Raw genomic sequence first — 20,536 nt, forward strand, 5'->3', positions numbered from 1 at the left:
CCGGGAAGTGCTGAGGTGAGCTGGGGTAGTGGAAGCTGGTTAGAACAATAGCGGAGAAGCAATGCCTGGGGTGGGGGTGGGGGGGAGTAGGGGGGAGGCGGGGAGAGGGGAGTCACGTGCCGACTGCTTGGTGGGTCATCCAGGCTCTGCTAAGAGCTGTGTGTCTTGAGGCCAATTGCTTGATGTCTCTGTGGAGACAGTTTCCTTTGAAACGGGGATGACTGTAGCTGCCTCCTATGGCTGTTATGAGGATAAAATTAGTTAATATTTGTAAAGTCCTTAGAGTAGTTTTGTTCAATGAAGAAAGATGGTCACCAGCAGCATGGCATCAGCTCTTGAGAAATGCACCTGGCCACACTCTAGCCTTATGGAATCAGGATCTCACAGGAGCTCAGGAATGTGTTTCAACAAGCTCCCCAGAGGATCCTGATGCAGCGTAAACTTTGCGAAGCACTGGTCTGAGTTTCTCAGGCAGATCTGTTGATGCCTCTACTTGTTAAAAGATGCAGGTTACGGAGACTCACCCCAGACCTATTGAAATTACACTGGGATTGAGTCCCCGAATCTGTGGTTTTTAAATGCTACTCAAGTGATGAGTTTGAACAGGAATGGATGGAGAATCACAAATGGGCAATCACTTTAATTTACAAACAGGGAAATAAGAACACTCCACCCCAGGAGGCAAGGGAGCTTGCCTAAGGTCTCCCCGCAGGGTCCTAAGAAGCTGTGAGGCTCTAAGGTTAAACTCCTCCTGGACACCCCTACACCCACCCCAACTAGACCGGTAGCCTCCGACAAACTATCCTGTTTCGTAATCTGTGAAATGGGGGCAAAAGTCACACCTAGATCAAGGGGTGACTGCGAAGATCAAATGCGACCCAGATAAGTCCCCACTGGGGATATAGATTGGACTGAAGTGTTCATCCATCTCCAGGCCTCAGAGCCTGAAATTCCTGCAAGTGCCTGGAACCCTGTAGGGTGGTTTTCCTTCTAGGAATTCGCTTGATAAAATAAGACTCCTTGGAAACTCAAGTCACCAGGAGAGGAACTTCAGGGAGACAGTCAGATGTCTAGGCCTCTTAGTTTGGCCTGAGTCTGGCCCAGCCCAGTCCTGAGCCATCCCCTGAGCCGAAAGACCAGCACAGCCCCGGGTTTTCAAGTCCCAGAGTGCAAGAGAGGATGAGAAACCATCCAGCTCACCGCTGTCTCTTAGCCCCAGGCAACGTCCACCCTCGTATTTCTTTTACTGGAGAAAAATCCCGGCTTGCTGGCGGCCTCCTTCTTGGAGCCTCTGGTGTCCCGGGAGGGAGGGCTTTACCCTTCCGTGAGTGCACTGTCTTCCTAGGATAGGATGGACCAAGGGTCTCTGTAGACAGTTTAGCTGCTAGGCCTTCAGGGCTGACCCTATGTGGTTTCTGGAAATTTAGAGACCCCACTCCTGTCCTCTTTTAAAAAGGAGGACAGCTTCTAAGCCAAAGTGAGGTGAGCCCACTGTGAACTCATAGGAGAGGAGGAATAGGCCATCCCTTCTGTGCTTTTGCATAGCTCAGGGCCAGTTCTGGAATAGGATATCCAGGCCTTCATCCCCAGCTCCTCCCCAGAGGCCAACGCTCTAGCCCTCCATGCTGCTTTTGCCTTTGTACATCTGATGACAGTTCCCCTCATCCCTCACCTATCAAGTTCAACTCTAAATCCCTCTCTCTCTCTCCCCCCGCCCCCATACTCTCCTCAGGTAGAGGCAATAGTCTCTTCTTTGTTCCCAGAACATGTTGTTTGCAACTAAATACAGAAATCAGCCCTCTCTGTTAGGATTTTTTGAGTGGTGGTGGGGGGAGAGACATCTGTCAGGATTCGTGGAATAGTCACCATTCCAAAGCACCGGCCTTGTCCCCTGACTCTCTCAGGCTTGGCTTTAGTATTTGATGAATCCCCATCTCTCCAGAACATGTGAGTGGTCTTTACCTCATTATGGGTTTGACGACAGTTAAATAACCCAACCACCTGCGACTTGGCCAGACGTATTCTTGTCACATTTATAATGAAATGCAGACTACCTATTACATACTGCCAACAAGGTGCTGAGTCCAAGGGACTGTGCAGTGTGTAGTCTTATCAAAGGCAAACACCTGTTCTCAAGGATGTCAAACTATTTCAACAGCATCATATCAGCATCAGCTGAAAGTGAAGTCTCCTTGGTGGCTCAGCAGATTCCTTGAGCAATCCTTACTCTGTCACTGTTGCCAAGTTGCAGTGGGTTTGCATCGAAGCTTTCAGAGCACAGCCTCGAAGGGGAAAGCAGTGCTGGAGCTCTGCCACGGACCTATAGGTCCTGATTCAGCCAGCTCTAGGCTGTTAGTTTTCTGGTGAGGGTCAGTTTTACACTTAAGACAGAAATGGAAGACTGCCACCTAAAATGGCATCAGGCCAATTATTTCAAGCCTATGGTTCAGTTGCTATTCCAGTGACTAGTAAACAGACAAGGAGTAAAGCATCAGCTATTAGCTAGGCTCAAGGAGCCAGGATGCTCTGGGATTGGCAGGAACCATGTGCTGGTTGAGATGCCATTACAAATGGGCAAAAGTCCATTGGGAGGTAAAAATATAAATGTCACCTAAGAAACAGAGGATCTGGGGAAACAAGGCAGGCTTTTTCTTTGTCTTCTGATGAGCTATCTCCCTTTGAATTCTTTTTTCCTTTTCCTTTTCACTGCATCTCAAATTTAGTTCTCAGTTAATGGCCAACCTCATTACCATCATAAAGTCCAAGCTTCTCTGTCTGTCTTTCTGTCTCTCTCTCTCTTTCACTTTGGTCTATGTTATTCCTTCCCATGTCCAGCCCTATGTCCCTTCCTGACCCTCCCTGGGTATTCACTATCACGTATTGAATGTGAATCCTTTCACTTCACTCCTTGTCATTCAGTTGGAGTGGATTAGTATCTCTAAGTCAACATGTCAAAAGTAGAAATCACACACACACACACACCGCTCCTTCCTTGGATTTCCCATACCCGTTAAGGAAGACTTTATCTTTGCTCAAGTTGCTCAAGTCAAAAGCCCAGGAATCATCGCTGAGCCCTCTTTTTCTCTTGTTTCTGGAACTCCCCATCCGTAAACAAAGCTCCTGGGCATGACTTTCAAAATAAATGCAGGATCCAACCGGTGTTCACACCTCCACCACTACCACTGGAAGCTGTGCCTTCCACATCTTTGGAAAGCTGGAATAGCTCCGCCTAATCGCTTTCTCCCTCTGCAGCTACTCTCATACCCTAGAGGTTTTGGTCCACACAGCTGCCAGGGATTTTTAAAAATCAGGTCATATACTCCCTTGCTTCAAACCCTCTGTTTAGAATAAATCTTGCGCTTGTAATAAAATCCAGCCGCCTTACTATGGCCTACAAGGTGCTTAGCGGCAATGGCAAATACATGTGCTCCTTGAGGTATGTTCCTTTCCAGGGCAAATTCTCTGTCCCCAGAAATGTCAGGCAACTTCAATAGCGCCATTCTCTACTGCCTCTTCCTTTTCATAACATTTTAACATCTCCAGAGTCCATAAAGAAAAGAGAATCAGCAAGTCCCCTTGTGCAATAATTTGTTCTCCATCTATATATGTTACTACCAGTCACCTGTACGTTTTAAGATAATTTAAGGAGTAAATTAAGTGATTTGATAAAACTATCATAGTTTTTCTCTTCTTTTCCTCTAGCTTTTTAACGTTAGTTTTACAATTACACTTCTAAGGTTTACTCTCTCCAAACCCCACTGAGCACCTGGAATTTAAGCAGTGATTCTAGTTTCTCTGTATATATTTTACATCAAGTCAAGCTAGGAAAAGCTTTCAATATTATCCAACACCATCGACTTTTACATAAACATCTGTTCTATTTCAAAAGAGTTGTCACCATCATCACATATCAATTATGTTCTCCCCTTCTTTGACCAGCTTTTCAAAAATAGCACCCAATACTAAAGGCATCTCCTTCTATTCAGTTTCTTAAACAGTAAGATGTTTTCACAAGCCCCTTCTTTGGTCGTCAGTTTGGAGATGCCTAACTCTGGAGCCCTCCCTTAGGACTGGAAAATCCTCCATATACTAATGCACGGCCTGGGAACCGGGAGTGCAGGTGCTGGTCTCTTCCTGCTGGTTGGAGAGTCTGTGCAACAGCCTCTAGGCGAAGTTGGCTCCTTTGCTGGGGACACCAAGTCAGCTGCCTGCTTTGGGTAATTCCGTGCGCTGGAAGCTGGTGAAACCCACCGCGCCCACGTCCGCAGGTTCTGGGCCCGGAGACTCTCCCGGCAGGTTCCGTCCACCGCCGCCGCCCACCCCGCAGCGGCTGAAGCGGCTGTGACGGCCGCGCTCCCGGCACCGACGCTCCGAGCTGTGAGCCCTGCGGCTCCGGAAGCGGGGCGCGTTGCTCCAGCTCCGCGCAGGCGCCGTGTCATCGGAGCCGCTGGTAAGGCGCGAATCTGCCGGCTCCTCCCACTCCCGCGCCCCGCTCGCTCAGCTCCTCTCCTGAAGACGGCTGACGCGCGTGAGCAGGAAGAAATGGAGGGAAATGGTTGTTTGAAGTTTGTCCCGGAACAGGGAAGCTGACTGTGGCCCGAGCGTGGGGAGTGAGTGGATGGATGGGATCGAGGCGGGATCTTCAGCACGAGCAGGCGGGCTGGGCACGCATCTTCCCGCGCACCGCCTTTCAACCGGTCAGCCCGCGCGATGGGGGCCACGCCCATCCTTTCCCGCCGCCTCCTTCAGTGGCCTGACTCGGCCATTCTGCTTCCGAAGTGGGTGAGCTACTGTCCAATGAGGGCAGACAGCCTCCGCAAACTCGCCGCCATTGGCCAGACGCGATGTCAAATCCCAGGCGGGGATGCGGGGCTTCCACTCTTCCTCTCAAAGAGTTCCCGCAGAGGACCAGCCAGGCGCCATCTTCGCAGCTCTTGCGGATCCCGGTTCGGCAGTCACGGGCACCTTTGGGACAGATTCTCAGCTTCTGTGAGCGGCTCCTCTGGTCTCGAAAAGGACCTGGAGTTTTAGGGGTGGTTGTTAAGGGCACTAGTTAGTTCGAGGGATCTCAGCCCAGATCCAAGGAGGTTTCGGAGGGAGGGGGGCATAAGCAGCTCCCCATTGTGGTAACCCCCTCCCCGCTTCAGAGGTCAAGAGTTTCACACCTGGAAAGACACTTTGAGATCGTCTAGTAGCTGTTCCAACCAACGTGTCGTGTGCCTTCGGTGTTGGGGACCGGGGGCGGTAATGATAAAAGTGGAAATCCCATAACTGCGCCCCAGGCGTACCGAATCATGATCTTTGAGGATGGGACTCTGGTATCTTCTTCTCCTCCTCCTCCCCCTCCTCCTCCCCCTCCTCCCCCTCCTCCCCCTCCTCCCCCTCCTCCTCCTCCTCCTCCTCCCCCTCCTCCTCCTCCCCCTCCCCCTCCTCCTCCTCCTCCTTCTTCCCATCCACCCCCTCCTCGTCCTACGCCTCCTCCTCCTCCCCCTCCCCCCCCCCTCCCCCTCCTCCCCCTCCTCCCCCTCCTCCTCCTCCCCCTCCCCCTCCTCCTCCTCCTCCTCCCTCTTTTTAACAAACTCAGAGGGGAGAATTCTCAGAACCAATACAAGTTTGGTCTGAACCAAACTCCTTCATTTACAAATGAGGAAACTGAGATTCCTAAGAGGGGTGTCATCTGGGGAGGGTTTGACAATTTGCAGAGGTTCTTTCTTGGCCGTGGGTAGTTCTTCCATTGCTGCTCTGATCAATTCTCAGCTGAATACCTGGAGGTATTCATATATCCAGAGTTCATATATCCTTCATGTATCCGGAGTTCTCTCTCTGTGCAGGTCTCTCCCTTCTGTGTCCTTTGAACTCCTGCCACCTTGGTCTCTCAGCTCTGTCTCCTCAAATCAGGAGTTCCAACTGGCTCTGGCTTGCTGCCCCTCCTTGCATCCTGGCCTGAAATCTCTCAAGGAAGTCAGCTGGAATAATCACAGGATGCACCTCATTTGTCACTGCCCTTAATTGCATGGTGTCCAGTTCCTTGCAAATTACTGTTTCATCTATTTTACCTATTTTGTCTTGTTTTGCTTTCAGACTGAAGGGTAAATCTGGACGCTGTTACTTTATTTGGCCAGAAATCCAAGGTAATAACGGTTTTAATGTTCTTGTCTACTAGTTCTATCATCTCTGTCTCTTCTGGATCTGTTTCTATTCATCGATGTCTGTCCTCATTGTGGGTCATATTTTCCTCCGTTTTATGCCTTAGAGTTTTTGACTGGATATCAAGCTTTGTCAATTTAACATTTTTTTGGGTGCTAGAAATGTTTTTATTCCTATCAATATTCTTGAGCTTCGTTCTAGTGTACAGTTATGTTACTTGGAAACAGTTTTATCCTTCCAAAGCTTGCTTTTAAATTTTGTCAGGTGGGACCAGAACAGCCTTTAGTCTAGGGCTAATTTTGTCCCACTGTAGAGGCAATACCTTTCTGAATACTCCTCCTGATACGTTATGAATTATGAAGTTCGACTTTTGGGAACAGAAACTATTCTCAGCCCTGTCTGAGAAATAGAAACTATTCTCAGCCCTGTATGAGAAACAGAAACTATTCTCATCCCTGTATGAGAAACAGAAACTATTCTCATCCCTGTATGAGAAACAGAAACTATTCTCAGCCCTGTATGAGCCTCAGAATTTTTCCATTTTTTCCCTTTGGGTGGTTCTTCCCCTGACTTCCAACAGTTTCATTACATTCATGCACTGACCAATATTTAGCTGAAATTTCAGGGGTACCCACTACAGATCTCTGACACTCTCTCCATCTGTGTAGTTGTAGCTCTCTAGTACTCTGCCCTAAAAACTCCAGGGCCTCCCAGGGCTCTTACCTTGTCTTCTCAACTGAGGGAAACTGCCAGGCTCTGCCTGTGTTTCCCTTCCCTGAGATATAGCCTGGAAACGCTCCCCAGGCAGTAAGCTAGATATCCCCAGATCCTACCTTGATTTAGGGATCAGAGATCACTGTTCTGCCCTGCCTGATAGCCAGTGTTTGAAACTTATTATTTCATATATCTTGCGTTTTATTTGTTTAGTCACTTCAAGTAGGGGGGTAAATCCAATCCTTGTTTCTCTATCTTGGCCAATAGTGGAAGTGAGTTATATTCTCTTGGAACTCATCATGAATTTCATGAAGGCTGAAGAGAACACGTCATTCACTGCTACAGGAAATCACCAGAGTACCAGACCTGAAGTTTCAAAGGTATGTGTGCTTTTAAACAACTCTGCTGGGGTGACACTCTAACCATAGCACTATCTTAGGATCCCCAAAGGGGATAAGTACGTAAAGAATGGCAGTTTTAACCCCTTCTCTTGTGTTGTTTAAAATATATTTGGGGAGATCATACATATAAGTGTTTGTGTAAAAGCAAAATGATAGTGTATTAATTAACAAAGCAAAGTGTACCTTGTTAGACAACAAGATGGCTTAGAAACAGTATAGACACTTAGTATCATTGGAAATATGGATGGGCAAAAATAATAATGTAGTTAATGTGTACTGAGAAATTACTGAGTACTTGGAATTAAGCTGTCACTTCCTATGGATTATCTCCTTTAACATTAGTAAAACTCTATGCAATAGATATTATCATCCCTATTTTACAAATGAAGAAACTGACACTCAATTTTCTTAAAACTGCAAAAGTAATGGAGTTCAGAGTAAGGATTTGAACCCAGGCAATCAGGCTTCGGAGCCCGATTTTTGACCAACACACTGTTTTACTCAAAATATGCAAAATGATAATACTAAATCAGGATATAAAGTGCTTTTAAAGTGCAGAAAGAAGAGTCCTTAATTCAGACTCAAGAAATTTAAGTCATATCATATGAGAAAGATCTTAAAGAATGAACATAATTTCACAAGGTAGGTGTATCAAGCATAAGGGAATAGTCTTGGTAAAGTCATGTACACATGAAAACGTATTTGAGGAACAGTATAGCTAGACTTGTTGGTATGTAAGGAGAATTCAAGAATGTAGTAGGCAAATAATACTGGGAAGATGGTTTGCTACAAGATCACAGTAGGCTTTATATCAGTAAGAACATTTTATTTTGTCAGGGAAAAAAATCCTCTAATTGTGAAATAACAAAATTGATTCATTGGATTAAAATTAAATAAAATTTAAAATTAATTTTCTTTATGCACTAGCCACATTTCAAGTGCTCAGTAGCCATATGTGGTTCATGGCTGCCATATTGGACAAAGCAGATATAGAACATTTCCATCATTGCACAAACTTCCACTGGACAGTGCTACTCCAGATTAAGGGACTCTGTGGCCTTGCTACTGAAAGTGTGGTCCATTTACAAGCAGCACTGATATCACCTGATCAGCTTCTTAGATCTGTGTGATCTGCATTTTAACAAGGTACCCAGATGATTCCTATACACATTAAAATTTGAGAAACACTGTTCTAAAATACCCTTCTACTGGAAGATTCTGTGTGGTGAAACCTATCATTCTTATCAGCATTATTTGCTAATATTTATTTAGCCTTTTTTCAAAAAGAGACATTTTTTAGCCCCTTGAGGGAAAAAAATAAATGGATTCATTGGTTCACACATCTGGAAAGTCCGGAGGTCAGCTGAGCTTTAATTTAGCAGTACACAATATTTTCAAGGACTTATTTACGTTTTCACTCCCTGTACTCTGCTTTTAATGTACTCCTCTGGCTGACTTTCTGCCTAGTGACAATATAGCTGCAGTAATTTCGAAGTTCATTCTTTACCATCCAGATAATGAGTCTATCCTGTTACCCTGAGGCAACTTCTCTTTGCCTAATTGTCTCAAGCTAAGTAGCTCAACCTTCCTGCACAAAACCTTGTGGCTAAAGAGGCACTTAGGGGAATCAAGATCTATTCCTGAGCTGGCATGAATTCATTTCTATACACCTTTATGGCTGCTGAAAAAAAATTGGAGAGAGGTAGAATAGCTTTTTGGAAAATAGCTGCGGTATCTTTTACTTATACCATGTTTAGGTATTTGGATTTTATTCTGTAAGTAAAGGAGAAGTACTTACCATTCTTATCCTTGTATTATTTACGAAGAATGATTTAACTTAAACTTTAAGTTGAATATTCATGTTAAACTGTCTAGGGCTGTGCTGTTCAATATGGTAACCACTAGCCACATGTGGCTATTTAACTTCAACTTAACTAAAATTAAATAGTGAAACAAGTAACTAATTCAGATCCTCATTTGCATTAACCACATTTCAAGTACCCAATAGCCACATGTGGCTGCCATATTGAACAGTGAAGATGATGAACATTTCCATCACTTCAGAAAATTCTATTGGGCAGTACTAATCCGGGGCACTCACTTACAGAACAGAACTACAGTGTAAAATTTCCAAACTGTTTGGAGGGAATATGGGGTGATGAGGGGGAAAATGGATCTAAAAGAGGCAACAAAGGAGAATGTAAATCTAGAAAAAGTTGGGAAAATAGAATGCACACAAAATAAATTATAGAAATGAATGCCAAAAAACAAAGTTGGTTATCTTACTGGTTGCATGAAAGACTTTAACTTTTACTATTACTTTTTAATACGTTTATTTTATATACAGTAAAATTTAGTATTTTTGGTGTACAGTTCTATGGCTTATGACCAATGCTTACAGTCATGTAACCATGACCAGAATAAAGATGCAAAACAGTTCCATTACCTTAAATAGTTCCCTTTTGCCCACCCTTGTCCTCCACCCACCCCAATGCCATCCATATATCTTCTTTGATCAAGTGTCTATTAAAATATTTTGCCCATATTAAGATATTGGTTTGTTTAATTTCATATTGTTGAGTTTTGAGAGTGCTTTGTATCTGTTGGAAACAAGTCCTTTGTAAGATTGCTTCATTTGACAAAGACTTGCAGATACTTTATCTCAGTCTGTGGCTTGTGTTTCCATTCCCTTTCTCTCTCTCTCTCTTTTTTTTTCTTTTTCTTCATACTGTCTTTTGGGGAAAAAAAGTTTTCAATGTTAATGAAGCCCATTTTATCAATTTTTTTAAAATTTCTCAGCTTTTAATAATCACTTTCTTTTTTTTTTAAATTTATTTATTTATTTATTTATTTATGGCTGTGTTGGGTCTTCGTTTCTGTGTGAGGGCTTTCTCTAGTTGTGGGAAGTGGGGGCCACTCTTCATCGCGGTGCGCGGGCCTCTCACTATCGCGGCCTCTCTTGTTGCGGAGCACAGGCTCCAGACGCGCAGGCTCAGTAATTGTGGCTCACGGGCCCAGCCGCTCTGCGGCATGTGGGATCTTCCCAGACCAGGGCACGAACCCGTGTTCCCTGCATTAGCAGGCAGATTCTCAACCACTGCGCCACCAGGGAAGCCCCCATTTTATCAATTTCTTTTATCGTGCTTTTGGGTTTATGTCAAAGAACACTTTTCCAAATCTAAGATCACAAAAAATTTTCTACTGGGTTTTCATCTAGATGTTTTTATAATTTTAGGTTTAAGTCTATGATCTGTTTTGAGTTTATTATTTTTTATGGTGCAATGTATCGATTGAGCAATAGTAATACAATATATTCTATTACAATACAATGTGTGGATAGAACAATAATAATAGTAAACACACATTAGTTAGCATTTGTTTTTTTTTAATGTTTATTTATTTATTTATTTATTTATTTTCTTATTAGTCATCCATTTTTTACATATCAGTGTATACATGTCAATAGTTAACATGTTAGTTAATTAATTAATTTGTTTTGCATATGGCATCTAGTTGTTCCAGCACAATTTCTTGAAAATGTTACCCTTTCTCTACTGAACTGCCTTTACACCTTTGTTAAAAATTAATTGAATATATATGTCTGGGTCTATTTCTGACTCACTGTTCTATTCCATTGATCTATTTGTGTGTTCTTTACTAATACCACACTATCTTGATCACTGCAGCATAATAATTCATAAGATAAGTTAGTGGAAGTCTTCCAACTTTGTTCTTCAAAGTTGCTCTGGCTATTCTAGGTCCTTTCCATTTCTATGTAAACTTTAAAGTCAACTTGTCAATTTCCTCATAAAGCCAGCTGAGATTTTTATAGGAATTTTATTGGCTCTATAGGTCACTAGTAGATGATTGACATCTTAACAATATTCAATCTTCCAATCCTGAACACAGTATATCTTTCTATCTATTTAGGTCTTAATTAATTTCTTCCAATATTTTTTTAGGATAAATGTCTTGAATACCTTTTTGTCACATTTTTCCCTTTGAATATCATATTTTTTGATGTTATTGTAAATAGAACTTTTTAGAAGTTTATCTTTCTGATTGTTTGTTGCTTGTAGCCTGGAACTTTGCTAAACTCACTTCTTTCTGGTATCTTCTTCATAACTTCTATAGGATTTTCTACATAGATGGTCACATCATCTGTGATTTAAGGCAGTCTTACTTATTTCTTTATGATCTGAAAGTCTTTTCTTTCTTTCTCTTGTCTGGCTAGGATTTCCAGCATAATGCTGAATACAAGTGGCAAGAGCAGACATCCTTTCCTTTTTCCCTAACCTTAAGAGGAATACATTCAGTCTTTAATCATTAAGTATGCTGTTACGTGTACGTTTTTTGTAGATGCCCTTTTTGAGATTGAGGAAGTTCCCTTCTATTCCTAGGTTGCTAATCATTTTTCTCAAAAATAGATGTCAGAGTTTGCTAAAATGCCTTTTCTTTGTCTGTTGAGATGACTGTATGTTTTTTCTTTTTTATTCTCCTAGTAGAGTTAATTACACTGATAGCTTTTCTTTTTTAAAAATTTCCCCCAGTTTTATTGAGATATAATTGACATATAGCATTGTATTAATTTAAGGTGTATGACATAGTGATTAGATATATGTATATATTATGAAATGATCACCACATTCATCACCTCACAGAGTTAAATTTTTTCCTTGTGATGAGAACGTTTTAAGATCTACCCTCTTAGTTAGCACCTTTCAGTTATCCCATACAGTATTGTTAACTGTAGTCAACATGCGGTACCTTAGATCCCCAGAAGTTATTTGTCTTATAACTAGAAGTTTGTACTTTTGACCAACTTCACCCATTTCCTCCACCCCACCCACAGCCCACTCCTAGCAACCAGAATCTATCTTCAGGGAACAATCTGGGGTAATTATATGCTTTGCTTCATTTTTTTCCTGTTTTTCAAGGATCTCTGTCCTTTCTTGCCTAATGACCAGTGTCTTGAAAACCATTTCATATATTTTGTCCTTTTCTCCAGTTGTTTCAGGCAGGAATGTAAATTAGGTCTGTATTTCTCCATCTTGGCCAGAGTGAAAATTTGAGACATTGCTTTTTGTATTCTTTCCAGAGGTTTTCGTTATAATTAGTAAGAATAATAGGCTAAAATGGAATTAATTCATCTTAGCTGCTCTCTTCTGTTATTCTTAAAAATATAAATAATGACATACCAGCATATTGATTAAGGGCATCTTCAAAAGTTCTACAGGAAACACTGTGTTAAATAATCATTAGAAGCATTTCCTTTACAATCAGGGAGAATGGAGGAATACTCACTATTACCTGGTGATTACATAATCATCATTACATCACACTATACTGGTGATTCTAGCCAGTACAATAAGATAAGAAAAATAAGTAAAAATACAGTTAAGAATTGAAAAGGAAGGAACAAGTCATATTCATGAAACATCCACAGATGATATGATTGCCTATTTTGAAAACCATAAAGATCCATAGACCAAATATTAGAAATGATTATAATTTAGCAGTTGGCTAGATTTAAGATTGATATTTACAAAAAGATGGATTTATCTTGATTGGAAATCATCTTTCTGATTATTTCTGTTATGCTTTCTGCATAATATCACAAAATTATTTTATGATGTCTAGAAAAATTATTTCATGATGCCTAGGAATAAATGTAAGAAATGATTTGTAAGTCCTTTGTGTATAGTATTATAAACCTTTGTTGGAAGACATGAAAGGAGACCTAAATCAATGTCAAGATATCAGATATTCATGTGTAGGAAAACTCAATATTATTGGAATGTCAGTCCTTCCCAGATTCATTTATTGATTCAATACAAGCCCAATTAAAATTCCAAAAATTTAATTTTCTGGCGTTTAACAAGATGATCAAAATTTATTAGAAGAGCAGAGGGCTAATATCCAAGACATTTCTGAAGATAAAGAGTAAAGTGAGGGAAATTGTTTTATCAGATATGAATGCTTATTATAAGGTTGTAATTGAAACAATATTTAGCACAGATATGGAAAAATATACCACTGAAACAGAGCAGAGACAAACCCATAAGATATATGAAAATATCTTTATATTACTTTGTTGGGACTTCCATAACAAAATACCACAAACTGGGTGACTTAAACACAGATATATGTTGTCTCACAGTTCTGGAGGTTCAAAGTCCAAGGTCAGGTTGCCTAGGGAAATATTAAGACTTCAGACAAAACGTTTTATGTATAGAAAAGCTTGTCATATTTACAGTAGTAAAAAATTAGAAACAATCTAAACATCCAGCAACAGAAGAATAGATCAGAAACTATTGTACAGTGAACTATCATATAGCCCCTCAAATTGTGTTTTCAAAGGTTGTTTAATGACATGCAAAAGCACTGGCAGATTGCTTAGTGAAAAATAAACTCATATGCAGCATAGTATAATTTAATTTTATAATTAGAAAAACATGGAACATTATTATTAAAGGTGATTCTTATTAAATTTTTAATCTTTCCTTTTTTAAGGATACTGTCATGCAGCAGGCATGTTCTGGCACACCTGTTGATCAATCTCTATCTGACATACGAGAGTGTAACAGCACCATTAAAGTTAAGAGTGAAGTCAGTGAGCATGAAACATCCGCTAAAAGTCAGAACCCACATGTGAGCACCAGTAGAGAATGTTGTTTCACCTTTACTTTGAATGAACGCTCCAGGAAGTCAGACCGTAGTGTATTTACAGCATATGGTGAACTCAATGAGAATATCTACTCAGTTCTAAGTGCTAATGACAATTTTAGTGGATGGATGGAGAATCGTTTTAAAAAGAACATTTTTGTTTATGAAGAAAAAACAATAAAAGGATATGTAAATTTAGGAATGCCTCTCAGATGCCTACCTAGAGGTTCCCATTTTGAAATAACGTTTGGTCAAAGAAAGGATGACCAGGAAGAAGATGGTCCGATATTACGCCAATGTGAAAATCCAAACATTGAATGCATTCTTTTTCACGTTGTTGCTGTTGGGAAGAACATAAAGAAGATTCTCAAGATCAAAGAACTTCATGAAAAAGGAACTACGCTTTGTATCTATGCTTTGAAGGGTGAGACTATCAAAGAAGCCCTATGCAAGGATGGCCGATTTCGGTCTGATCTAGACACATTTGAATGGAAATTAATGGAAGGTCACCAGAAAATTCATGGAAAACAGTCCATGGTGGATGAAGTATCTAGAAAAGTCTTAGAATTGGACATTTTTAAAAGACCATTTGTCAGGAAAGGTACCCATAAACAAATTAAACAGAAGGATGAAAATGCCACTGATGAAATTGGTCCCTGGGATTTGATACAGTCTAAGAGCAAAGTCCATGAACCAGAGAAAGATGGAAAGACTGAAGATGGAGAACACAACAGAGAAAAAATTCTCACACCTCAAAGTCTAGGGGATGATATTGAAGATAAGACACACCAGACAACTTCCAAAACCAAACGTTATTACAATAATAGTTGCTTCAAAAATCGTAGGGGGAAAAACCCAAATGTTAGGCAAAGGCCCAATCTGGTTATGCAATATGCTATTAATTGGGATCTCCAGAGGGAGGTAGCTAATCTCTGGGTGAAGAATTTACAGGTGTTGAGCAAAGTTATGATGCATCAATATCCACATTTTAATGAAGAGGCACTTCGGATACAAAATTATTTTGAGGAAGAACAGAAGAGAACGCAACTGCCAACATTTGAACAATTCAATATCTATAAAAAGTACTTTGGAAAAGTGACTGAAAATTCGACTTCAGTTGCAATCTGTGAACGTCTTGTTCATCTTAGTAAGTCAGTTGGGTTCATGCAATGGGACAATAATGGAAACACAGGCAATGCTACTTGCTTTGTCATCAACGATGGTTTTATTTTGACCTGTCAACATGTTTTACATTTCATGGTGGGAAAAGATACAGATCCAGATTCGTGGCCGCATATAATAAGCAAGTGTGCAAAGGTCACTTTCAATTATAATGAGTTCTGTCCTATTGATGTTGATTGGTTTTCCATGGAGCCTCGTTTGGTGATGTCTGATGAAACTCTAGATTATGCCATTTTAAAACTAAGAGAAAATGGAAATGGATTTCCTCCAGGCCTAGGTGGACAATTTTCCCCTCAACCATCTAGTGGTTTGCTTTATTTAATTGGTCACCCAGAAGGCCAGATCAAGAAAATAGATGGTTGTGCTGTGATTTCTTTAGAACAACGGTTAGAGAGGTATCTAGACCATCATCAAGATGGGGTAGCAGGACCCTATGCTGCCACTTATAATGCTCGCCCTATGTTTACCCAGAGAAGTTTCCCATCAGAGGTTCAGAGCACTCACACAATTAGTTATGATACTTGTTTTTCTGTTGGGGCCTCTGGCTCCCCAGTGTTTAATGCATCTGGCAATTTGGTTGCTATGCACTCCTTTGGGCATTTTTATAAACATGGAGATGAGGTTTACGCCTTTATTGAATATGGCTATTCTATGAATTCAATTCTTTGTGATATTAAACAGAAAGATGAGAGCTTATACAAATTATTAACAGAAGAGAAAAATGAGAACCACCATGAAGAGAAAGATAACAAACAAGAGTCGTTACTTCAAGATCATCAGATTGAACCCATGGAATATTAGGAAAAGGATGCTGCTTTAAAAAAAATATGCCAATAGTTTAAAGTATTTGGGGCTGTTTCTTTAAAGTATAATGAATATTATTTCTCAGAAAACTTACAGAGAATCATGTGGATGTACAAAACAGATATTAGAGTTCAAATGAATATTGACTTTTTTTCTCATTGGCTTTTTCTTTTAAACAACCTCAAGCCTCACTTAAAATATTTAGGTTGGGTGGTAACTACTGGCGTAAGATAGGCTATAAGGATGTATTGTACAACATGGGGAATATAGCCAATATTTTGTAATAACTGTAAATGGAGTGTAACCTTTAAAAATTGTATAACAATTTTTAAAAATATAAAAATTTTTTTAAAAACTTAGGTCACTTACTCAAATAGTTTGGTGTTTGCCATTCTAAATGCCTAGGATGGTATATCCATTCCATCTTTATAACTGGTGAAGTGATTATTATTCTCTGTGTAACAAGATAATAGGGAAATATACCTTTAGAGTTAAGGAAAAAAGACATATTGTTCCTCTAAAACCCAAAATTCTTTGATCTTAATTTTTTCCCTTCTATGCCACTGTGACATCAGCCTCTATTGTAATTGCCAATAGAAAATCCCAGCTTTTCAGTTCTTTTCTCTAGTTCTGCCCTTCTCTGGCAGATATAAAGAGTGACTTGACTAGTCTCCATCTCCACCCTCTCATGTTCACAGTCTAGAAAGCTAACAACTAAATATGTCAGTCCACAATTTGCAACTAAGATTCTGGATATAAATCAGGTTCCTCTAAATAGATGCACTTGCATGTAATTTGGAAGACAGATATTAAATGGAGGCCATCTTTCTTCTCCATATTCTGGCAAACTAAGTCAGAAAAGTGAGTGTCTAGAGACAGTAGTGTTGGCCACATTCAATGTCAGTGTTTAGTCATCAGCTTCATGGGTAGTGGCAGTGTCAGCAGCCAGAATCAGCATTGCAATGTCTGGTCACTCACTTAGATGGTGTGGAGAGGCATTTGTAACAGCTTCCTAGTCCAGCTTCCTGATTCCTGGATTGCAGCTATGAAGGTGTGTTCTTGAACTCAATAATTCCAATATTGGCCTTCTGAATCCCACTGCTTTTTATCATACTAAAGATTTGCCAGCACTAACCACTTCAGTTATATCTCTTTTACCTGCACTGAACTCTGACATACCCTCCATACTAACTAGCAATTGATGGAACTGTCCAAATATATGATAGTCTTCCAGCCGTGCAAAAGCCAGAAATCTGACTCAGAAAAATTGTTGTTTCGGAAACTTTAGATTTGTATGTTTATTAGAAACTGTCGAATTTCAAAAATAAAAGAGGTTTATTTCTCTCTTGTGTAATAGTCTGAACATACTGTCCTTTGTGGTTGTGGGAATTCCAGGTTGTCAAGGTATTAGGTTTCTTCAATCAGGTTCTATTACACCACAGTCCTCAACATGCAACATGGTCCAAGATGACTGCTAAACTTCCAGCCAACACACCTATGCCACAGCCAGGGGTAAAAGGGAGATTGCACAAGGAGAGTGCACCTCTTTCTCTTAAGAACACCATTCAGAGACTGCATATCACAGATCCTCATACCCATTGTCTACAACTTGGTCACATAGCTCAGTTAGCTGAAAATCAGGCTGTGAAACATAGTGTTTATTCTGGTTGACCAGATGCCCAGCCTAAATTCTATGACTGTAGGATAAAAAAGAAAATAGATGTTGGGTAAACTATAAGTCTTAACCACAGTCCCACCCATCTAGCCCCTCTAGTATCTTATATACACTTCCTTCCACATATGAAGCACACCTACCCACTCTCCAATATAGTCTGGCATTTCTGGGTAATGTGCATTTCTCTCCATCACATCTGAATGCAGCTCCTCATGGCCCGGAGATATATCTGCCCATTCCCGCTCATCCTACTAACACACCTGATATACCAGAGTGGAGTATGGTGAGAATCCAATAACTTAAATTTTTATTCAAAAAAGAGGAGAATGGAAAATTCGGCAGTCACAATCCCATAGCAATGATCAAGTCCTGTTTTTCAGGAATTGCCAGGATGCTTTGCTCCAGTAGGGAGTTCAATTTATGCTTAGTTCACGTTACAACTCTTGGTTACTGCTTATTTGAGTTGGAACAGCCTTGACCATTGTCTCTCAAAGCCCCAGATTTTGTCTTTCAGGGTGTTCTTTTCTGTCCATTGATCTCTGTGGCCATTTCCTTCTCTTTGTAATGTCTAGTTTTATTAAGTTAGGATTTATGAACAGTAAAATATGTCCTTTTTGGTGTACAGGTCAGTGAATTCTGGCAAATGCGTATACTCAAGTGACTACTACCCAATCAAAAAGCTAAGCAGCATTTTTTTATAAAATATAAATACACTGCCATCAGCATGCTTACAAAAATTTATTGATAGTTTCAGTCAGTGTGTATCTTCCCCTGACTTCTTAATTTGTTGTTAATTTTTGTTTGTGTTACATCTGGATTGTTCAAATCAGAATCCAAACAGTCTCCACATTGTATTTGGTTGTATGAGTCACTTAAGTCACTTTTAATGTATAAATTTCCCCTTCCTCTCTATATTTTCCAGACGTTTATTTACTGGAGAAAGTGCGTCATATTTGTCCTATAGAATAGTCTACATTCTGGACTTTGCTGTTTCATCTCTGTGATGTCATTGGATGTGTAACTGTAGTCCCTGTATTTCCTGTAAACTGGCGGTTAGATCTAGAGGGTTGATTATATTCAGACTGGACTTTTTGCCAAAAATACTTCCTAGGTGGTGTCAAGGGATATTGGGCCTTCCTGTTGCATTTACTGTGGGCCAGTATCTGATCCTCGTTTTCATTAGCATCATGAAATTTAGTATAAATTCCACTGGCATCCTATAACAGAGTGTTGAATACAGAATCTCAGGAAAATGCACCACTTCAAAGAACTAAGCCAAATCATTTTGCATCTTTTTTATTAAGCATCTTTAAAATCCACTCCCACAAGTATTCCCTGGTTTTCTGATGATGGAGTTTAGCAAATTCTAAAACTTCTCTCTGCATAAAACTTCTTTTTCACATATTCTTCAAATCACCCTCAGATCATAGTAATTTTAAATCTGGTGTGACGGTTAATGTTATGTGTCAACCTGACTGAGCCACCAGGTGACCGGATAGTTGGTCAAATATTATTCTAGGTTTTTCTGTGAGGGTGGTTTTGCATAAGATTATCATTAAAGCAGATTGCCCCCCTTAATGTGGGTGGGCCTTGTCCAATCAGTTGAAGGCACAATCATGAATAGCACAAAAAGACTGACCCTCACCCAAGTAGGAGAGAATTCTTCCTGTATGACTGTCTTTGAACTGGGACACCAGCTTTTTCCTGCCTTTGGACTTGAACTGAAATATTGACTCTTCCTGGGTCTCAAGCCTGCCTTGTTCTCAGAACTTCAGATGCTGACCAGAACTCACCATGATCTCTCCTGGGTCTCTAGTTTGCTGACTCACCCTGCAGATGTTGGGGCTTTCCATCCTCAATTATGTGAGCCAGTAACCTATAATAAATGCGTACATACAAACATACATAATCGCATTAGCCAATTACCTGTAATAAATAAATAAATAGATGGATGTACATATCCTATTTGCTCTGTTTTTCTGGAAAACTCTGACTAATACATCTGGTAACAGGATCACTACAGTGAGGCATGGAACATGAGAGAAATTTGTTGTCTTTCTCCTGCCAGAAGACAAAGGAGAAGCGGCAGAGAGAATGTGTCATTCAAGTTTAGGGGTTGATATTTTCCATGTCTTAGAAACCTCCCAAATACCATAACTCCAATTCTAGGAAACTTACCCTTTGTAAATGAATGTTCTAAATTTCACATATGAGACAGGAGAGGTTTTGAATTCAATTGCCATTGGAATTTAGCAACATAAAATGTCAGTCTCAGAATTCTCCTTCTGGTAATGGTGGAATGGGTATTTCAAACCAACCTTCCCACCCTACACACACACACACACACACACACACACACACACACACACACACGCACACACTGAATAACCTGAAAATATAAACAAAAATTAGGAAACATCTGTGTGAAGGTATCAAAGCATTACCAAAGCAGTCAGGAAGTGCAGGACCAACATCCAAGTGAGGAGGGAAGCCCAAATAGTGAGCTCTGTAGTTAGTGCTACTTTTACCTTAGAGGAACCTGCCAATTCTGGAGGAGATGGCTGAGAGTCTGACTAGCTGACCAGACATTTGAAAAGAATAATGAAGCTAGGGGGGTGGGGGCAAAAGTTAGAGTTTAAGGCCTATCAAGTGGCAGGGGGTCTAGTAAACACCACAGGATTTTGAATGGGAACAAAACATTGCCCATCAGGTATAAGAATGTCTCCCAAATAGCCTGGCCTTCACAGGGACACAAGTCAGTTGGAAAACACTCTCAATCCCAACTAAGTTTAGGTTGATCTAACCTAGGTTAGGCTAGTGACCCCCACCCAGCCACCTCCCGGAATGAATGGTAAAGTTTCTTTGGAGGAAGGTTATATCATCATGAGCCTCAAATGTTTTCTACAAGACAAAATTTCCTACAGAAAAATGAAAATAAATCTTAGAC

At 40.5% G+C, this 20,536-nt stretch overlaps 1 protein-coding gene across 3 annotated transcripts; it reads left to right on the top strand.

Moving 5' to 3' along the window:
• LOC118900257 (protein FAM111B-like) lies at positions 1-17,266 on the top strand. Of its 3 annotated transcripts, none has more exons than XM_036862649.1 (4): positions 1-15; positions 6,082-6,131; positions 7,129-7,241; positions 13,776-17,234. In XM_036862649.1, exons 3-4 carry the CDS (start codon positions 7,161-7,163, stop codon positions 15,909-15,911), a joined length of 2,217 nt encoding a protein of 738 aa, XP_036718544.1. In that variant the 5' UTR covers positions 1-15; positions 6,082-6,131; positions 7,129-7,160; the 3' UTR covers positions 15,912-17,234. The 3 variants fall into 3 exon arrangements, with proteins under 3 accessions (XP_036718544.1, XP_036718543.1, XP_036718542.1); XM_036862648.1 differs by lacking the exon at positions 1-15 and adding an exon at positions 4,480-4,989 and having other exon boundaries at positions 13,776-17,266; XM_036862647.1 differs by lacking the exon at positions 1-15 and adding an exon at positions 4,480-4,782.
• The last annotated feature ends 3,270 nt before the right edge of the window (positions 17,267-20,536 follow it).

This window comes from Balaenoptera musculus, chromosome 8 (assembly GCF_009873245.2).
Source record: "Balaenoptera musculus isolate JJ_BM4_2016_0621 chromosome 8, mBalMus1.pri.v3, whole genome shotgun sequence".
Classification (NCBI taxonomy): domain Eukaryota; kingdom Metazoa; phylum Chordata; class Mammalia; order Artiodactyla; family Balaenopteridae; genus Balaenoptera; species Balaenoptera musculus.

What these genes read in the sequence shown, in the direction of transcription:
- LOC118900257 (XM_036862647.1), top strand. Translation starts at nt 4,619, where the DNA reads ATGGATGGGATCGAGGCGGGATCTTCAGCACGAGCAGGCGGGCTGGGC. An exon ending in TATTTGGCCAGAAATCCAAG is followed by an intron (nt 6,132 to 7,128) that starts GTAATAACGGTT and finishes CTTGGCCAATAG; the next exon opens with TGGAAGTGAGTTATATTCTC. An exon ending in CCAGACCTGAAGTTTCAAAG is followed by an intron (nt 7,242 to 13,775) that starts GTATGTGTGCTT and finishes TCCTTTTTTAAG; the next exon opens with GATACTGTCATGCAGCAGGC.